Source organism: Fistularia commersonii, chromosome 25, assembly GCF_037954325.1.
Source record: "Fistularia commersonii isolate RoL2024-O1a breed Wild chromosome 25, RoL_Fcom_v1.0, whole genome shotgun sequence".
NCBI classification, from domain to species: Eukaryota; Metazoa; Chordata; class Actinopteri; order Syngnathiformes; family Fistulariidae; genus Fistularia; species Fistularia commersonii.
The window spans coordinates 8,953,912-8,968,453 of NC_141308.1; the positions used below are offsets into that span (position 1 = coordinate 8,953,912).

The 14,542-nt window shown below is 39.6% G+C and overlaps 1 protein-coding gene across 2 annotated transcripts; it reads left to right on the forward strand.

The window, feature by feature from the left end:
- Positions 1-3,699: 3,699 nt before the first annotated feature.
- On the forward strand, positions 3,700-8,589 carry LOC147219153 (profilin-2-like). 2 transcript variants are annotated; one of them, XM_086172488.1, is made up of 3 exons: positions 3,700-4,090; positions 5,383-5,575; positions 7,093-8,589. In XM_086172488.1, exons 1-3 carry the CDS (start codon positions 3,962-3,964, stop codon positions 7,188-7,190), a joined length of 420 nt encoding a protein of 139 aa, XP_086028614.1. In that variant the 5' UTR covers positions 3,700-3,961; the 3' UTR covers positions 7,191-8,589. The 2 variants fall into 2 exon arrangements, with proteins under 2 accessions (XP_086028614.1, XP_086028612.1); XM_086172486.1 differs by having other exon boundaries at positions 3,709-4,090; positions 6,777-8,589.
- Positions 8,590-14,542: the final 5,953 nt, after the last annotated feature.

The following is a 14,542-nucleotide window of genomic DNA, read 5'->3' on the forward strand; positions in this document are numbered from 1 at the left end:
AATAGTGCAATAATATATCTTTGTTTCTTTCTTTCTTCAGTAACTTTTTAAGTTTAAGCTCTTAAGAACTTTAAGCTCGGGGCACTTTCATATTGCCATTGGTTTGCTCCCCCTATGTGACATCACAGCATCCATTTTTTCAGTGGGGGGTGGCCTGAGTGCCCAAAGTGACATCACGGTAAATCATGAAAAGACCTGTCACAGCAACCTCTTTCAAACTTCGCAGACCCCTTCCCTCCACAGAAATTCAAACCGGAGGAAGATAAAGAACTGCCTTTCATAGTCTCCCCTGTGTTTCATCATTGTTCTCTCACTTAACCTTTGTTACATCACATTCAACAGTCATTGTATACTCCCGCCTTTGTCACATCACATGTGGGCGTATGTCTGAGTCAGCGCCAGACATTCTGCATTATGCCAGATTTTCTTCATTTATTATAAGGTAATCCATTTAGGTAGGACTGCCTCAGGTCCCACTGCGACCCTGTGTGGAGGATAAACCACGAATGAGTGAATGAATTTATAATCCAGTTATTACCAAATAACTGTTGTAGGAGTTTTTAGAAGATACCCGAGGGCAACAATTATTTTCTTCTTTCCCCACACATCAGATAATTTGATTAAGTGACATCAAAAGCATTTTGAAAAGCTGTATATTGCCTGAAATCATAAGGTCAATTTTAGAATATCAAGTTCCCATTTTTGTTAGTGCTTTAATTCTAAAATGCTGTGTGGGCTCCATTCTTATACTTGTCTAAGCTGGCAGTGGATAAATTAATTTTTGCATAGCACTGACCCCTTAGCGTCTTTGTTTATGCTATAAATATATACACAGCTTGAAGTGTTAATTAAGCCAACAGCACATACAGATTTAATAGAAGGAGGGATTAATTCTTTGGAAGGTTGTCTAACACAATACATAAGCCATTATTAAGTTCCTCTAAAGTATATTTGTTTTTACATTTTTTAATCATCCAAAAATTTTCCAATTAATTGCAGAACTAGTCCTTGACATAGATATGTTAAATTATTCCAGCAGTCAAGCTAATGCTTTAAGACTTTGTAGTAAAAACAAATCATGTCTGAATATTGTCACCAGTTGGGCCATCATTATTTCTATTTTCTATCATATTTATAGGGTGAAGCGGAACATGTTAGCTTGACCTCAAAACAAGTTCATCATCCCACAATGCAAAATAAAATCAAAAATCCAATTGCTGCTTTGGCCAGTGACAGCAGCTGGTATGCAGCAATGATCATGATAACCACATTCAGTAGTCTTTACCATATGGTCAAACTTTTTTAACAGAAACCAGTATTTTTACTGAAAAAGATTCAAGGCTGATTCATTCTGTATGAATAAGTGGTGCAGCATGACAAGTTAAGGATTTAGTGGAGTGAATGTGCAAGCCACGAAATGCCTTTTCATTACCTATATTTGCATGCATATATATATATATATATATATGTACAAACACACGCACACACGCATATATAATGTATAAGAATGTGCCGTATTTAGGAGGGGATGTGAGTAAATTTAGAAATGCACATTATCCTGTTTTACGAGTCTGCTATAAGGTCACTTAAACAAAAATGCTGTAATTTGTAAAATGCATGGTTTGTTTTAAATGTACCAGAGAGGCAACACGCCTCTTACTGGTTCTCGCAGAAGTAACAGGGGAATACTGCCCCTGCTGGCAAAGAAGTGCATTTTTGGGTGCGACAAATTTTTCTCCTTTTTTGGTTATCCTTGAATTCTCTCAACAATTATTCCTACAGCACCCCTAAGTGTGAAGCGTGTTCACAGACTGTTACCATTAATATATTAATGAAAACTCAGTTTGGGATAAACACTGCCATTTTCAAGAAATAACTTTTCTCAAAAAAGTGCTTCATATCATAGCCAACAACAGGGACTGTCAACCAAATAACACTCCACCCTTATTAGAAATAACATAATGCATCTTGCATCATGTAATTCCATCACATCATCGACCTGCGAGACCTAACTGTTGCCGATTTCTGCTCAATGGCATGAGCTCATACTGTCAAGCTTTCCAGTCACAGCAACACTTTCATTTCTAAGGTATTTAGCTTTTCTGTTGTGAATCAATTATTCATGTAAAACAATATCACCAAGATTCTTTCACTCATTTCTGCATGAGATATTCCAGCATCTTTGTGGGACATTCACTGCATTAATGCAGAAAGGATGACACAAATATGAAGGAATGAAGATTATAAAAGGGAAAAAAGGGTGGTCTAAAAATTAGCACTGTAGTATGACCCATTACATTAGATAATCAGCGAGCAGTGAAAATAGGAATGTTTCAATCATGTTCCAGGGGAATATATGATAAGTGCATTTCTATGATTTGGAAAATCAAATCAAAATCTGTTCTCCAGATCTCCAGAATACTTTAGAGCAATGTCTTCATAATGCCTTCCTTGCTGATAACTTTAGTTTCGTAAAGTAACAACTACTTTATGTTTAAGCAGGCTCCGTTGTTTAGTGGCATATCGAGCAGCACAGAGGGAGCTAGTCATCATAGGACAAACAACTACACAAATGTGAAAAGATAAAGGAACCCTAAAAAAAACTCCAAAGTCAATGCATGAATCACACTTGGTTGTCAAGTCTGCTGAAAATAATATTTGGCCTTGCACTGTAGCTCGAGAAACTTCACCCAACTGGATCATTTGATGTACCTGAAGGGACTGTAAATGAGTAAAATCTAAGATGCTAAACAGCTGGTTCCATTGAAATTAATTTCCGCGGCAAAGTCATAAATATACACCACACCAGAAAAGTGACTAACAGTGATTCTCTTTATTCATTTGGACAAGCATCCCAGTGTCTGATCACAAAAATATATCATTGCTAACAATAAAATCTCCTTGTTCACGGAAAATAGTACGATCACTGTTTGTTTTACAATGCAATGTGACAGGATGCAAAAATTACTGTAACGCCAAGCAGTAAAGTTTTTTTTGAGCAGGGCTACACATTTCTGTTTTTTATCATCTAATTGTATCTGTGTCTGTTTTTTTATGTTGTTTTTCATAAAATTACATAACATTAACAACGCAATTGTGGAGATCAATTTCTGCTATTTGAGAAAATATTTTAATTTGAATAAATATTCAAGAAATAAAATAGTCAAGGATGTACACACACAAAGATTTCCTTGCCAGATGAACACGTGATCTCTTCTATTTTAGATGCTGTTTGATGAAAATAACTGGTGCCCAAACTCGATGTCATAAATTCTTTCTGAAAAAGTTGAAAGGGAGCAGCTGTGATCACTTTTCATGTGTCAAACTGCAGGGTAACGGCCCACCATCCAAGTGTGGGTTCCATTGGCCTCCACCGTCCCAAAACATTAGTAGCAAATGCATTACTGAATTAATTTGCCTCTGGTCAGAAACTTCACCCGGGCCCCTGTCAAATTCGATCATTTTCAGTAAAAACTTAAGAGACAATATTTGAAATGTAGCCTCAGTTTCTCCCCTATCCTTCCCTAGCCATCACCTTCATGTTAGTTCAATAACATGAATTTCAGAATCAATGAATGAATGAATGGATGAATGGACAGATCAGTAGAATTCCCATCAAGCGCTCCGTGTAGCCCGGCATTCCCTCAGACAGCGACTCTTGGCTGAGCCGTTAAGTCCCTCTTTATTCCGTCGCCTGCTGCCGTGTGAGCGCCGGGAGCTCATTGTGCGGAGTGATCTGATCAGACTACACCCAGCCGCTGCCTCCGTGCCCTGGTTCTCTGCGCTGCCCCAGCCTTGACGTGGGGGTTTAGATTGGAGACTCTAAATTCGTCTGTAGGGGTTCCCTCATATTTTTTTTTACCCCCCTCCCCCCCGGCTTGCCGAGATTGCAGCCTTCCCTGTTCGACGCGGTAGGGATTTCTAAAAAAAAAAAAAAGTATAAAACCGCTTTTCTTTTAATATGTCTTGGCTAAGCTACGTGGAGAACCTGATGGCCGATGGCACCTGTCAGGATAGCGCCATTGTTGGGTATACGGACGCCAAATATGTTTGGGCAGCATACCCCGGCGGTACTTTCAACAATATCACGGTAAGAAATCTAAATTTAGGAATTGCCATAAAAGTCTGGCTCCGTTTGTCAGCGTTGTTATGGCTCGCCCCCGCAGACTCTCCCCGGACCGTGCGGCGCTGTAAACGGTTACCACGCAGGATCGGACTAGCAAGCGCTGGTCCACGGGCTACAGCTAGCTCGTCGGTGGCCTGTCGCCGCTATATCCACAGCTTGGGAAACACGGCGGGGTCAAACCTCATGTGGCTAACTTTGCACTTCATTCATTGTAGTATTACATACGGCGAAGTGCGAAACGCGTTTTATTACATGAAGTGGTCACTACACCATTTCACATACACACGCTAAGTCAACTGAACGCGTCCAAAGCTGGTAACGGACAGTGTGTATGACTTCAAGCTAAAGGAGCGTGCATGCTTTTGTGTGCGCAGCCGTCTAGCTAACGTTAAGCCGCCTCTCTACTGATACCTGTGGCTAAAAGGACAGTCTGAATCTCGAAACGTGGGCTTCCCCTCATAAAGTACGAATTTATTATGTCAGTGTAGTCAGACCTGTTATGTTTTCCTTTCACCGCTGAGAGGCTCTTGAGGCGGACCGTTGTGGACGCATCACTATATACACGTTACTGCCTGCAGGCCACGGTTGCAAGCTGGAAATCCATACACTCAGCTCTGGTCTGTTACCATCACACATAATCATCTATTGTTTTGATTAGCACAGAATTTGCATGTTTACATACAAAGGCTGGCGTGATGGCCATTTTCTCTTTCAGTCCCTCCCCATGACTAAATGTGCTCATGACACATGAAAAGTGATCAAAATACGCCCCTTGATGCCAACAGTAACAGACACCTTCGGAGCCCATTATTATACTAAATATATTCCTATCTTTATGAAGTAGCTCTCAGCCAATCCATCAATGAATTGAGTAACCACTTCTACAATGATTCAACAATAAGTTGTCAGTTAATTGAATTCCTATTCTTTCCTAAGTGTCAAATTGGTTTGGACATTAGAATGTGTGAAATCTTTCTAGTTTTACTTTTCTCTGATCGTAATTTCAATATCTGAGGTGTTTAGACATAGTTTTCCTCACTGGTAACCATTAATTTTTTTTGACCCTACATTTCGTGCACCATTCGAAAAATGTAGAAAATAAGTGACTAATTCAAACGAATGAAAATAATCTAGGGTTTACCAATTACTTTAGCTGAGTATAGTTTATGCTATTAAATACTATACAAATATAGAAAATACTTGGTGGGTATTTTTCCATCTTCCTCCAAGTTTTATGATTTTTGTATGTATTTCAGTCTCAAGAAATTGATGTCCTCATCGGTAAGGACAGAGAGACCTTTTTCACTAATGGTCTCACTCTGGGCACAAAGAAATGTTCAGTCCTCAGAGACAGCCTCCAGGATGATGGAGATTGGACGATGGACATAAGGACAAAGAGCCAAGGAGGAGAGCCTACATACAATATTGCTGTGGGAAAAGCCGGAAAAGGTAAATTAATGGGATAAGACACTATGAATCTGTAACTTCTACAGGAGCAGAGAAAGAAAACAATATAGAGGCCTGTTTAGCAGTATTTTGCTACACTGCAATTTTTTTTGCGTCCAGGCATACCAAGAGGTACAGGTTTTGGTTGTGATTATCAAAACACAACTGTATATGGCTTGTCAACTTTTTAAATTTTATTTTAGTTGACCTAACAAGCCAAAATGTATTCTCTTCAGTGTTAGACAATAAATTGTAACAATTGTTCCCTTCACAGATGAAATCATACATTTGGTGTGTACTTAGATATATAGTGAACTGTCTCAGCTTTTTCACCATCCCAGTTTTGAGATTAGTTTTGGCAGCACTAACAAACTATTTATGTGAAACAGGCCCATTAGTTGTACTGTCATGATGGCGATTTACACATTTATAACTGATACGACTCAACAGTTTTGTCTCCACCTAGTTAATTTTCTAGTGTGAGTGGGTGTGAGTCATGAAGTTGCAGCCAAAAAGGTCTGTACTGTCCATAATGACTTTTTTTCTTTACCTAACTAAAACCTGTAAGACTTTTTTTTTTTGTAACTCTTATTCAAAGGGCTTTCTTCCCCATTTCTGGACATCACTGTCAGAAAGTCTTTTTAAAAACAAAACCCACCTATTTTCTGAACTGCTTCCTTTTCTGAGGTTTCCACCTGTTGCTTTCCTGCTGTCGATGTTGTGGTGTTGCATGCGTTTACTTGGACCAACAACAGCATTGAGACTCCAGTCAACACTAAGACTAGCAAACTAACTGGCACTTCTGTTATACAGTCCCCTGATAATACCAGAGTTTCATTATTTAATAGATTTTTCTAATCATCTGCAAATCCATTCATGTGATCTGCATTGCAGAAATCAAAAGAGGTGAGTGGCGAATTCACCTATATGCTATCAGGGGACTAAAACCTTCTGACATATAGAGAATGTTGTCATGGTTGTATTAATCCAAAATGCAGCGTTGCTGTACATAAACTGCAAAGTTCTTTGTTACAAATAAGTCTGCAGTAGCAATGAGAACCTCTTGAGGCTCTCCTCTATGTAGCACACTGTTAAATACCCCTGCAACACCCACCTCAGGTGAAAATGCCTTACTTGGAATGGGTCTCCTTTACCTTTCTCCTTTTCTTAACTGTTTCTTGTTTTCTATCTCTTTCTCTTTCAGTTTTGGTTCTTGTAATGGGGAAAGAAGGGGTCCATGGAGGCGGATTGAATAAGAAGGCTTACTCAATGGCAAAATACTTGAGGGATTCAGGGTTTTAATATTTTCAAGCTGACTTAGTTAACATTGAGGGACAAAAAGAAGAGAAAAGAAATGTTGCTGTTAAGATTTCTCCTGCAAGCTGTCAAATATCATGGAAACTTTTAATAGCAATGAGGAGTGGTAAGATGCTGTCACCTTTTGTTGTTCCCCCTTCATCCTGTGGGGGGAGACTCTTCAAATTTGTTCATTTCTCTTTTTTTTCCCTTATGCGCTCCAGTAATGGTTGTAGTCATGGGAAAAGAGGCGGTCCATGGTGGAAATCTTAACAAGAAAGCACATATGATGGCTTTTTACCTGAGGAAGTCTGGATTTTAAGCAACTCGCCACTCATCCATCAGTTTAGCATCTCATCCCACTCAAAGCATTGACAGTACATCCAAAGTTAGAGGAAAAGCGTGTTTCTTCCTCCCTGTCTATTTTATACACAGTCCTTTCTTTTCCTGCCTAGACCCCCCTCCCCCTTGCCTTTTTTTCTTTTTGACATTGTGCTTCTCATGTGTTAGACAATACAGTGATGGCATGTTCATTGGAATTGTATACAAACCAAAGGAGTGTGCAAAAAAAAAACTATTGCAAAGTGAATAAAAATATCCCACAAATTTGGACTCACTTTGCATAACATTTTCTTCACAAGTGGCTAATACTCCAAGGGGAAGAGACACCCTGTTTTGCTTTACATTTTCATCAGCATGTTGCCATTGAAAAGTTGCATGCTTCAACAGGTCCCAGTCACATTTTGTTCTGACAGAGCATAATATTCCAGCCAAAACCATCTTCTCATCTGCTGCCATGAAAGAAGTGACATACAAAGAATTGTATGCATGTACCAGTTTGCTACTCACAAATGATTTTACCCGCCATCACACGCTTTGCTGTTGTAACTGAATGTGGTCCTAAAAGTTATGACGTGGCGTTGGGTTGTTAGAGTGTTGTGTACTGAGATCATCATAACTTCGGCACATCCTGGGTTCTCAGTGGACATTCCAACTCTGTGACGGCTCAGACATTTGTCAACTCCTGCTATTTGTAAAATTTGCTGTAAATCATTGACTCTCTAATGTAATGTGAAGTTAATTTTTCCCTCCCTTGTTCCCTTTGGACCAATTGTCAATATAAAAGGGTTATCAGAGTTGCTTCAGCTCATTGATAGATGATTGTTGGCATCACCTCTTGGCTGTTAATCATTAGACAACTTCAGATAACTGTAAAACATCTAACTGCTTCTTTAGAATACAGAACTACCTAAACTTTTCATCACTAATTTGTTGCTAACATGTTCGTTAACCAATGATACAGCAGTGTCATTTATCTACATGAATGCATTTTGACTGTAAACTTGAGGTGTTGGACAGCCAACACCTCAGAGTCATTTGCCTTGTGCTCTAGTCATTAAAGGTGTATTCATAAATTGTCATAGTACGGTACTTAGAAGCATATTTAAAAGGAAAAAAATGCTATGTACACTTAACATATTGAAAATGGTGTTGGTTGGAATAAGAACATTTGTAAGTTGTCTTGTGAAAATTTTCTGAGAATAACTGTGTATTCTGTGCCATAAAAATCGATCTAATGTGTCACGACGACAAGTTGGATTTTTACCCGCTGCCCTGGCAAGAAGTAACTTTTAATGGCACTTTCCTAAGGGATATTTTGGCATCAGTAATCTCCAGACTTTGTGGAATATGTACAGAATTAAATAATAGAAAAAAAGCAAGTGTTGTCATTTTTGTAATTTGTTTTTTTGGGTTGGAACTCTTATTTCAACTATCCTAAGGTAATAAGCTCTTGTTTAAAAAAAGAACAAATAAAAGTTTTTCCAACCAGAGGTTAAAAAAAAAAAACAGAATGTCTTATCTTTTGCTTTGAACACAAACTTGTTTGTAGACTGTATCATCCCTCCCTGTTTAACCCTAGATTTCAGTTAAATAATCTCACTTCTGGTTTTTGTCAGTCCCAGACAAACAGACCCCGCCATTGAGCAAAATACTTTTGAAAATCTTTTCAAATTTACTATCCCACTTTCATAGAAAGGTACGTTTATTTGAAGAAAATCAACAAGTGATTCCCTACCTTACTATGAAGTTTAGCCTTCTTTCACGGAAGGATGAATGGGTTCCAGAACTCCCATGCTCTGGATGGATAAGGAAAAAGTTACTGTCCAAATGAAAGCAAAATGAAATTGTGAACCAACTGTTACTTTGTAGGAAACTCTTGAATTCAAATGTTTTGATTTCATCAATGATCAGGTCAATGTTTTTTCAACAATTGCGCTCTTAATGATTGAGTGATACTGATACTTATACATAGGTGTGCTGATGTCTTAATACTGATACTCCATTGAAAATGACCCAGTGCTGAAAACGTATGAGTTAACAAAGTGACAGAAAAAAAACATCAAATCATTTTCCCGTAGATGAGCGATGCTAATCAAATTTTAGATGCCTTTTAGTAGCTTAAGTGGTTAATTAATCTCCCATGACCGTTTGTAACACTTTGGTGAGAACCTTTCTCAAAACATTCAAGAAAATGAACAATGAAAATAATTCCAGGATGAATTAATACGAAGATGTGTTTAATCTTTTTTTTTTTTTTTTTTTTTGCTGAAATTACTTGACATTTAGTATTTAAGGAGGAGACCTCCCAAAATGAATGTTCATCCTTGCCCACTGAGGATTTCCCTAACATGTTGAAAGAAGGTCTTTTGCCAAAAATGTCCTCAGGAAAAGAAGTCACAACTTACAGATGAATTAATCAACAGGAAAGATGAAGCCTGAGTTCACGTGGACTGAAGGAGAGTGCACGATAACCGAACGTGTCTTTCTGGGAAAAGGCACCAGACGGAATGACCAACCTGTCTGAATACCTGATTTAAGATTCTTCTGAAAGTGCTTTTAAGTAATGACCTTTAACTCCAAACTTTGGAGAGCTATGCTTTGTCATTCACTTTGCCACAAGGCCTTTCGGTTTATTTTAGGGGGCTGCTAATTGCTAGTGTTTAAGGGAGAAGCTAATCAGTACTACAAATTCACAGAAGCCTTAGTCATTTCAAACAAATATGTGAGGCTTCAGGCCTCATGCTTAAATAAACCTAGAAGGTAAATATTTTGCACAACAGGGGACAAAGTTACATTTGAAAGTTAAATTAGTTTAAGTAAACAGGAAATGTGCTATAGAAAGTCCTTGAGGGGGGGGGGGAGAGACAAACATGCTTAATAGCATGAGTGTTGCACCAAGGCATCATCCTTACTGGCTGACATAAACTGAACTCTTGAAATAAAAGTCAAATTTAATTTGATCTAATACACCTGTGTTCATCCAAGAGGAACTTCTCAAAATGGCTGCAGGGGAATCACGAAAGTGCGAATCCTTAATTGAACTATTTGCAACACCTGATGTGGTCAAGTAGTTTTGATGCAGAGTAGAGTTTAGCATCAGTGGCACCCTACTCTGCCTGGACACGAGTCATTGCCTTTGTTCCAATGGCGTGTGAAGAGCACAAGGTCTCCAAGATTTTACCATATTTTGGACTGTTTTTGATGGCTATTTCACTGTGTCATTGCAGAACACTCTCAAGGCTGAAGGCGGTGACTAGTTTAAAACAAACCTCAACACTGAATCAAAGTAACCATAACAGTAGCTATGGGAAACTGTTGATTGGGCTAAATGCTGAGCAAGATGCCAATCTAAATCCAGACCAAATCACAAGGTTAATGGAAGGTGATGTAGGCTACCAAGCTGACATGGGTAAGTGAAAAATTAACATTGAAGCTAATATGGGGTTGTAGTATTAAGCAGTAAATTTACATGCCATCATGTAGCAAAAGCTTAGTTTCAACTTAGGAGGCGTTATTTTCTAAAGTTTGGAAGGTGCCTGGGGCACCGGAAGGAACAGATGATGCACTTCCAAAGCCGGATAACCTGGTCATAGAACAACTCCTTAAACTGGAGCCAAAAGTTGAATGTACAGTGGATTCCATGCAACTTCAGGTCCAAGGTGGTGTTTCTTCTCCTGGCTCTCTGTTTTTGGTTGACAGGGGTAAGTTTTCTGATTCACTATTGTAAATAATGTATAGTGTAATTTTTAAAAACATTGCTCTTAATCTGAATTTCTCAGGGAGTCGCCTTTCCCCTGTGCCTTTGTCTCAGTTGCCAGAAAGCTGTGGTTACACCGTCATGGGTAATCGCAGAGGGATGGCTTTCACTGCGCCATATGATGGCTGCTTTGTTGTACTAGAGGTAGGGCTGTTTATAGAAGAGGTCCACATGACAGTTGATGTGTTTTAAAAAAAAAAATTGTAAAAAAAAAAAAAAAAATGTTCTCTGGTTTTAGGAGGATAATTATGTACTCCCGTTACGCTGGTCAGGTTTACCACTGAGGATGTCATGCCCTTACAGACAGTTTTTACCCAGCCCTCCAATGGTGACCTGCCATGCAGAGGGCATGGTTGTGAGAACTGAATGGAGCACCCCTGTTTCTGAAATTGAAATAAACTGTAAGTTGCAATTTTAAGAAATCAAATTTTAAATATCATCCAATTAAAATTGCTCCACAGGGTCTTGTGGTGGACCTAGCAGCCATTTTTTTCCAATGTACTTGAATGCTTAACTGTAAATTTGTAAACATATTAATTTTAATGTGCAACCTTCATATGAATTATCTATGTTCAAGGCATTTCTGAATTATCTTTTGATAAATCAAATTCAGGCGTAAGGATTTGTTGCACACACTAGAATTTTTTTTTTTTTGACCAAACTTACACGTCTGTACTGAGCCTGTAAGGTGGAATTTTGGCCAATCGGTCTGTGGTGAAATGCACTGATCAGATGTCATGACAATGACTCCGTTAATATGCCAGATTTGACTTTTTCAAACAAACTTGAACTGACACACCTAACATTGGAAATGGGTGTCAATTTTTTTCCCTCTGAATGTCACCACTGACTCACGGTGCATTAAGGGTCAGTGGTCAGGGTCAATTGCATTTCTTTAGGATTCTACCTAACAAAGCTTTCAAATGTGTAGCAATTTTTTTTTTCATTGTAAAAATTGCTTTTTGCACTCCTTCCACAAAAGGCTCAGTTTTATTCATCTTAGGATTTTGCTAAATTGGATTTAAAAAAAAATTGCAACTATCAGGTGTATGGAATTGAAGACTAATCATTTGTGACCATCATGTATTAATTCATAGTGAATGGCAACTGGGAATCGCTATCTACTGCGTCACCAAGATGTAGGATCAGTGCTGTTGCACACCCTGAAGGACTGGTGATCACTCTTCATTACCCATCCTGTGTGGAGAAAACAGTAAGGACACCTCCTACACCTTGAGGAGGCAAATTTCTCTTGGTGGGGGGGAACTTTAACAATGGACATTATTTTTGTTTTTCAGAATGGAATGTACACAATTGAACTTGCTGGTGATGTAAAAACAGTGATTTCTTGTCCATCACTATACCCTATGCAAACAGAACAAGCCAAGCTAGTGCAAATGGGGCATCAGCAAACCGTAACATCAGGGAAATGGGATTATTTGTCAAAGCTGTCACTTCCAACTCCTGCTCCAAAATATCTTACACATCCAAGCCCTAAAAACCCAAATATTGGCAACCTGACACCAAATCAGGGTTCAAAAGAACCTCAACCTGAGTTACATTATGTAACTTATCCAAACTACTTCCAGCCAGCAAACCCCCCTTTCCAGGCAACCATCACTTCTGGAACAGGAAAAAATGGGCAACAAAGAATCCACTCCATAACATCCCTTAAACAGCAAATGTATAACCCATTCGCTTTACCCATTACACCTTCTCAACAACAAGAACTGCCTGGAGGCAATTCTCAAGGGACCACTGTGCCCAAAGGCCAGTCAAACCCCTTTTATCCATTCTACTTGATGCCAGACCCCACCCCCTCTGCATCTAATGTGGGTAAAAATGCTGAATCCTCTCAAAGTACACAAAAAGCCAACTTGGAATGGTGGCAATATGCGTTCACTTCCCATCCTTCTGTCACCAAGCAACAAGCAATTGAGCCCACGTCGGGTGCTCCAGATTATTTGCAGAGCCATGAGCACCAGCAAAAGACGCCCCATCTTTTCTACGCTGTGCAAAGACCAGTGACTGTACAGCCTCAAAAGCCTACAGAGGTGCCACAACCAGCAAAGCATGTAACTTTTCAGAGCCAGGTTTACCCGTTAGTCTATCCCTTCAGCCCCGTGCCAATACAGCCACCTGAACAATCCCCAAAGCCTACTATTGCACCACAGCCAGAGGATTCTAAGTTTCAAATGTTCAAGCCGATACTCATCCATCAAGCCCGCCCTGTGCACGGGCCTACAAATGAAGCTGCACCGGACCTTTGCCCACATTGCCAAGTGCAGCAGCAAGTCCACCATAAATTACCTGTGAACATCCCGCTTACAACCCCCTCATCGGCAGAATCCCAACATAAAATTTTTGTTGCCCATCAACAAGCCAAAGTATCAGGTGATCAATCACATGTGAAGTATCCCACTGAACCGCAAGCACAAGGCAAATACCTCCCAGATGGCAGTCCTCAGAAATGGCAAGTGCTTTACCCGGACCAACCCTTTTACTTCACGGTACCCACTGCTCTCATGATGAAAGAACAGATCATCGCCAGCAGTGACGATCCTCAACCTGCCCCAGCATACAGGTCACCCATATATTGCCCCCAGTCTTGCCCAGTTGGCCTTTCCAATTGCTGCGTCCAGCTTGCCTTCCATCAACATGTTCATCATATCCTTCCTGTGGAACTAGATAAAGATACTTCAAAGATCTATCAAAAATATCCCTATCTCTCATTAATTGAGCAAGCATTTGCGGGGTATAATACTAGCTTGACTTCTGCTTTCATTTCTAACGATCAAGGGAAAGAAATTTCCCATCAGGCTTGGTCATTTGGGGATGACGAATTGCAATCTCGCCAGTCATCAGATGGTAGTTCTGCTTCACCACCACTGACTAATCCTGACCAAAGAAGTTACCAGCTCTTTGAACGCAATGTACAATTTTCAAAAGGGCCCTATGAACAACTTGAGGATGCGCAAAGTTTATTACAAAAACAGCCACCAAAGCTTTTCATTGTGCCCTCTGATCAAATACCCATTTATCAACCTATAAACCCATCTTTGCACAAAAAGATATACAGCCCAGAGGAACAACATAGCCTGCCTTCTTCTGGGGACAGAATCGTACCTAATTGGCAGCATCCTACATTGGGATTTGTCACGCAATATCAACAGAAATATGAAAATCCAAAAAGTGCAACTGAACTCTCCTCAAACACAAAACTTGTTGAACTGAAAAGCCCATCGCAAGGAGGTAAACTTGATCCCAACCTGGTGCACTACTACATGCTTCAAGATGCACAAGCAACGCTCAATAAGACATCGGACTCTGACGTAGTCTTACACCCACAGCCATTTCGGAGTGGCTCGGAGTTTTCCAAGAAAAATCCGTTAGGGCACTCAACTGAAATGAAAGGATATGTTCTGCTAAAACATGGTCCATCAGGTCAGGTGCAAAATAGTTTTGATGACTCTGAGCAGCCTTCCAAGGATTCAGTTTCTTACACAAACCTCGAGGCAGAAAGTTTCCCAAGACCTCACAATTATCGGACTTCAAACCCCTCAAGGGATAATCAC

Excerpts from the sequence above, each read along its gene's own strand:
- LOC147219153 (XM_086172488.1), top strand. The coding sequence starts at position 3,962 with ATGTCTTGGCTAAGCTACGTGGAGAACCTGATGGCCGATGGCACCTGT. Across the intron at positions 4,091-5,382 it reads GTACTTTCAACAATATCACG|TCTCAAGAAATTGATGTCCT; the intron begins GTAAGAAATCTA and ends TATGTATTTCAG. Across the intron at positions 5,576-7,092 it reads TGTGGGAAAAGCCGGAAAAG|TAATGGTTGTAGTCATGGGA; the intron begins GTAAATTAATGG and ends TATGCGCTCCAG.